This window comes from Eublepharis macularius, chromosome 5 (genome assembly GCF_028583425.1).
Source record: "Eublepharis macularius isolate TG4126 chromosome 5, MPM_Emac_v1.0, whole genome shotgun sequence".
NCBI classification, from domain to species: Eukaryota; Metazoa; Chordata; class Lepidosauria; order Squamata; family Eublepharidae; genus Eublepharis; species Eublepharis macularius.
Genome location: NC_072794.1, coordinates 153,567,494 through 153,573,792, shown reverse-complemented (window position 1 = coordinate 153,573,792; position 6,299 = coordinate 153,567,494). Strand labels below are relative to the sequence as shown.

The following is a 6,299-nucleotide window of genomic DNA, read 5'->3' as shown; positions in this document are numbered from 1 at the left end:
ATCCATTAACGTCACATCAAGCACAAAAGTCCCAGCAGGTGATTCCAAAGTCATTTTATTGGAGAGACAATTACTTTTCCAGCAAAGCAACTTCAGAGAACATCAAGTACAAATTAAATGAATGTAGCCAGATAACTTGAAGATGACAAAGAGGGAAAAGATGCAGTTTGGTTCCATAATAGCATACAAGAGACTAACCCGAGGCATAATATCACACTAAGCATTCTGCAGAATATAAAAGAGCGAGTTACAATAAGGAATCTTAAAAGCTGCAGTATACACAGTATTCTGGTCCTCAGGCAAGATACTTTTCCTCCATGACATTCATCTTGTCAAATAATATGAGATAAGGGAACTTGGGGGGTGTCCTGTAGAGTCTGGGAAACTTAGAATTCTTGGGAATACCATCCTCCCATGCTACATATTTTTATACAGGGCTGGAGCTAGACAAAATTGACAATTTCCATTGATTCCCTCTTTTTGCTGCAGACTCCCCTCATGTCCCCACAGGCTCCCCTCTTTATCCCCCTCTGAGCAGCATTTCGTGGAGATCAGAGGACTACAGAAGGGAGGGGAGACAGGAAAGTTCTGTTCCTTTCCTGGGAAATCTACTTTGTATGTAACCCATTGATCTTCAAAGCAGTGATTTCCCCAGTGTTCTAGGGAATTCTAAAACTCTGGATTCCTTAGTGACTAATCATTAACTCTTCCATGTCAAGTTCAGTAAGGGCAGACCAATTTTTCTGAAGGGTGGCTTGCCTCCCATCTTTGGTCTTTCCCTGTAAATTAGAGCACCCATTTAGAACACACTCTCAGTTTATGTAGCCTGTCCCTTGCTCCACGTAAACTTAGTTGATGCTTAGAATATCCCCCATAATCCTCTATGACACATGGCGGATATACAGAGCTTCCTTGGAGACAAAAGCAGGTGAAAGTATTTTTCAGATGTACACACACTATAGGGTAGTGTAAAAACATATCCATCGACTCTACTTGTTGCCTCACAAAGTCAGCCCATCAATGTTTATAGTCTGTACTGCTTTTGCACACAATAGTGGAACATGCAGTGCTTCAAAGGTTTCTTTCTCCCTCCTCCTCCTTTAGTATATATGAAAGCCTCTAGTGCAGGCCCGGCACATCCATGGAGGCGGTGCTGGCAGCTGCCTCAAGTGCTGAACTCTGAAGGAGGTGCCATGCCAGCTCCCGATGACCCCCCCCCCCGACCTGGAAGTGGGCCGTGTCCCCACTTGCCTCTCCACCCCTTTGCTGCTGCTGCCTGCCTTGGGTCGGCTCTTGGCGAGCTGGGTGCCCAGGCGGTACAGCAGCGAGCAGGGAAGTGAATGGGGAACCGGGCCGCCTCCCTTTCCCTTTGCCACTGCTGCCCGCCTCAGGTGAGGGGGACGCTCCTGCACGATGATGTCACTTGTGACATCATTGTGCAGGGCTGGAGCATGTGTGCACTTTGCACACACGCACGGGGTGGGGAGCGCAATCTTGCCTCAGGCACCAGAAACCCTGGCACCGGCCCTGCTCTAGTGCTGAAGATTATTCTACTTAGAAGATAGATTTCTTTGAAATTCTAGGTCGGAAAGGTCAATAGAACTACTATTCGTCATGTTTGTATGTAAGGGGTAGTTTAGCCTGCATGAACAAAAAGTAAACAAGACTTCTGCCTGAGTTTCTCAAAGATTATTTGAGGAACTCGGGTGACATTCTCCAGTTAAATTTAAAGGGCACAAGGTCTGTACTTTATTTTTCAACTTTAACCTGTCATCTTTTAGGCTTTGTTTACTATAGGGAAGGGAGGAAGAAATAAAAAAGGGTTGAAGTTTTCAGTTCTCAGAGTAGCTGATTATACAAACCTAAGCATCATTCAATTCATTTAAGTAAAGCTGAGGAAAAGATACCAGGGCGGCATTACCAGTTCTTTCCATACAAGAGGTCTTTGCTTCTCCATCAGGTTTCTATATTTTGTTCTTCATGAAGGTTTGCTCACGCAGTGTCGTGAGGGATAAAAAAGCATGCATATAATCTTTTCCACCACTCAAATATAAATCTGTGTCCGCCTTGATAGGAAGAAGAGTCAGGGTTTTCAATCCCCCCTGGCAACAGATGGAAGAGGTGGGGGGGTACTTAACAGGCCAGGGGGGGGGGCTCACTGATGATGTTGTTAGGTTGCTTGCAAATGCTGGTGTCACATCTCTGAACCTGATGTTAGCACATGACAGAGGGACGCTGGAGACCCCCTTGCATTCGGGGAAACTCCATGGTTTAATCTGTAATGTATTAAGCCATAGAGTTTCCCCAAATGCCAAAGTGGCCCCACTGTCTCCCAGTGATGCACCGATGTTACTTCCAGGCACACCCAATCCCCACCATTTCATCTCCCACCAAGCAGCTGAATGATGCCAGTCAGTGGCAGGGGTCCCCCCCTCAATGGGGGGCAGTGGCAAGCAGAATCCTAAGCCCTTCATCTTCTTTTGTGGCTTGCCCCTTCCATACCATTTTGCCTTCGGTCAAGAAAAAAGGAATGGTATAAGCAATGATATACATTGCCTTTTGAATATGAACTGCTGTTGATAACTAGCTGGATTTCCAGTTTAAATAACGCTAATGATTTTATTGTTGCTTTCTTATACCGTCATCACAATCACTTTGAGAACAGTTTTTCTGTTGAAAAGCGAGAGGGAAACTACATGAGATGCCTGCAAGTTTCCATGGGAAATGTAGTGAAAAAGCACAGCTACTCGATGCAATTCTCTGCCAGGAAGAAGAGGGAGAGAATCCCTGCCATTGCTCGAGGACCATTTTGAGGAGGGCAGCCCAGGAAGCCAGCAGCCAGACCCCCCGCATGCCTGCCTCACCATGCAATGGTGGTGCCCAGAGCTTCCTCCTTCTCTCACCACAGCCAGGATCACTTGTGGCCAACAGCTCCTGCTCAGGGACTAAGCAAATGCCACACATGGTCTGCTGCCTCCCTAGGACCGAGGGCTAGAGTGTAGTCCGCTCAGCTCCCTCTGTCTGCTGCTGGTGTGCTCGGCTCCCTCTGGTTGCTACCAGTACACTCGGCTCCCTCTGGCCGCCGCCAGCACACTCCCCTTGCACTCCGCACTCTGCAAGGAGGGAGTGTGCTGACGGCGGCCGGAGGGAGCTGAGAGAACTATGCTCCAGCCCTCGGTCCTAGTGTGGTTGTGGAGTGTGTGTGGAGTTCGCTCAGTTCCCAAGCTGGAGTGGGTGGCTGGGGCTGCCACAAGCGCTCCTGGCTGGGGCGGGAGGAGGCAGGAGCACCCCTGCTGCATAGTGAGGCGGGCATGGGTGGGGGGCTGGCTGCTGGCTTCCTGGGCTGCCCTCTTGGATATGGTCCTCGAGCGGTAGGAGGGATTCTCTTCCTCATCTCCCTGGTGGAGAATTGCATCACACGACCATTCTTTCTCACTACACTTTCTATGGAAACTTGTGGGAAACCAACATGTGTTCTTCCCATGTCGGCCGTCTCGTGTAGTTTCCCTCTGAGACAGACATTTTCTAAAGAAATAAACAGATTATTGGATGTGATTCATGACACTCTTATGGGTGGGTCTAGGATAGTATGAGGGGATGGACAAGAATCACAAAGTGCAGGTGGCACATGAATAAGGGAAATCCTAAACTTCATCTATACATAGTCCAGCAAACTGAGGGTCTTAACCCAGAAAGTATCCATAAAATTGGAGGAGTTAAAAAACTATTCCAAGTGGAATCACTTCAAGAAGGTTTCCTTCTAATCTGGAAATAGAAACGGACTCCTCTGTTACGTTTATTTTTTGGCAGTTTCTACTATAACAATTCAACCACACATCGATCCATTCTGGGACAGCTTTCTGCAGTTTGTTATTGATTTTCCTAATAACACATTTTCCATCAAATGGCAACTTTTTTTGTATACAACGAAGAAGCTATGATAAAATCACTGTAATATAGAACATCACTGTATTTAACTGATCGCATGCTGATTGTTCACAGTATAGTGGAAAGGGAGTTTCCCTTCTGAAGCTAACATCTGCATGGATGCTCCTGCCTTTTGTTACAGAGAATAGCCCTTTTGGATGGTGCTACTCACATTGCTCTGTAAGATAAATATGTACTCTTCAATGTACCATTGATTTGGGATCTGCCTATAGCAAATCTACTAAGTAGCTAGTAGTGAAAGTTGTCATCTGTAACTATTCTTTCATTGTTCTCCTGATAAGTATAAGGATCTTCGACTTTTCCAAAACAATTCTGCTCATTCACCTCTCTCTGGAAACGGAGTGGTTGTCATTACCCAAGTGGCTTAAGATAAGTCTTTCCTTGGCTTGTCTGAGTGTGACATGCCAGTTTACAAAGAAAAAGAGAAGAATGCTTTGAAGTTAATGGTAAGAAGAACATTACTGTAGTACCTTTAAATTAAACATGGACATCCAAGACGGTCAACTCAGGAATTCCTCCAGGGGCAGCTCTTTTCAATCACCTCCCACATTGTGATTTGAGAAGGTGTCCCTGATGAAATTCTCTCTTTTGTTGGATGTACAGGAGCCCTAACATTGAAATGGATACCCTTTATCTCAGTACAGTAAGGGGTTTTCTCCCCCTGCCCATCTATGCAATTTTGCTTCTCTTAGCACTACACAAGCAGAAGTAAATTGCATTCTTTGACAAATTTGTTCCCCTAAAGCAGCAAGGAGGAAAAAAAACTCACAGCTTTCCCCCTATACCACCAGCTCTTTATCTTTTCCTTTGAACACTGTGGCAATCTGAGCCAGTCTTTAGCCATTTTTTTTGCTTCAGCATTAACCATTTCAAGTCTCTACAGACTGCAGAAGGGGGGGGTTAATGCTTTAGAGCATGCATTGGCCAGAGCTCATGCCATCACAGCAGCAAACTATCTCCTTGAATGTCTTGCGCATCTCCAGACTGCGGAATGCATAAATAAGAGGATCAATGACAGAGTTACACATAATAAGGACCAGGTACGTGTTGAAATGAGATGTGTAGCAAACACAGTGTGGGTTTGTTGGGCAGGAGATTATGAGAATGAGATGTAAGAAAAACGGTGCCCAGCAGACAATGAAGACCCCGAGGAGAATAGTTATGGTAACAGCCCCTTTCATACAAGTGCGCTGATGGGGGACCCCGTCAACTGGTAGGGCAGCAATGCGTTTGACATGCAGGCGCGCAAACAAGAACATGTGGACATAAAGCGAAGCCATGAGGAGAAGCATGGTGAAGAACATGGTGATCAGGCAGACAATGACAGTTTTGCTTTCGTAGTAGACAATGAACATGATGCCGCAAACGATGCACGCGATCCAAATAACTCCAATCAGCGCCAGGGCTTTTCTCACAGTCATGATGCTGTGGTAACGGAGCGCGTAGAAAATGGTGATGTACCTGTCGACAGCTATGGCCAGAAGGTTGCATATGGAGGCAACCAAAGAGATGCAGATCATTGAGTCAAAGACATTATCCATGTGCTGGATGAAACGGTCATCGATGATTAAGTACTCGTTGCTCAGGATAGCGATCATGATGGTTTCCAAGGCATTGGACATGCTTACTAGGATGTCTGCAGCTGCCAGGCTACAAAGGAAAAAGTACATGGGAGAATGGAGGTTTCCATTCTTGATCACAGCAAGGATGACGAGGATATTCTCCAAGAGGCTGATGATCCCCAAGGTCAAGAAGACCTCTGCCTTGATGAAGACTTGTTCGCAGAACCCGTTGTCACTCCTGCTGCTGTAAAGGGCTGAATCATTGAACTCTCCAGTGGCATTCAGCAATGCAGGCTGAAAGGTAAGAGCCCAGTGTCTAGTCGTGTTCATTGTCAAAGCAGATGTTCTGTTGTAAAAACAGCTATGGAAACAGCATCATTGCAAGACATGCAAGAGAAAAGTCCACCCTAAAGGTCTTGAAGCTCTTTAAGATATAAGATCAAACAAGATGATGGGCAGTGGGAGATGGGCAGTCCTCTTTATTCAAAGCAGAATTCTGAATATCTGCTGCTCAGGAGATTTTGTTTCTTGTGTGTGAAACGAAAGCCCTTCCACGATGTCTTGAAGCTTTTAGATGAGGTCAAGAAAGAAGAATGGAGAGAAAAGATAGTCCTCCAGTTTATTTAAAAGTAGAATTCTGAATCCATTGCTCAAAAGGTTTTGTTTCTCTCCAGTGAAATCAGATGAAACCTGTTGCAAATCACATTTCTGAAAAGAAGGAATGAAATGGCAATTGTAGCCCCTTTGGTGATCTACCTGTTGATCTTCAGGTGATCTGCAATTCTGTCC

At 45.7% G+C, this 6,299-nt stretch overlaps 1 protein-coding gene across 1 annotated transcript; it reads right to left on the bottom strand.

Moving 5' to 3' along the window:
- Positions 1–4,856: 4,856 nt before the first annotated feature.
- Positions 4,857–5,840, bottom strand: MC3R (melanocortin 3 receptor). Its single transcript, XM_054981270.1, has one exon. The coding sequence runs from the start codon at positions 5,838–5,840 to the stop codon at positions 4,857–4,859; it is 984 nt and encodes a 327-aa protein (XP_054837245.1).
- Between the last annotated feature and the right edge of the window lie 459 nt (positions 5,841–6,299).

Coding starts and splice junctions, on each gene's coding strand:
- MC3R (XM_054981270.1), bottom strand. CDS start 5,840: ATGAACACGACTAGACACTGGGCTCTTACCTTTCAGCCTGCATTGCTG.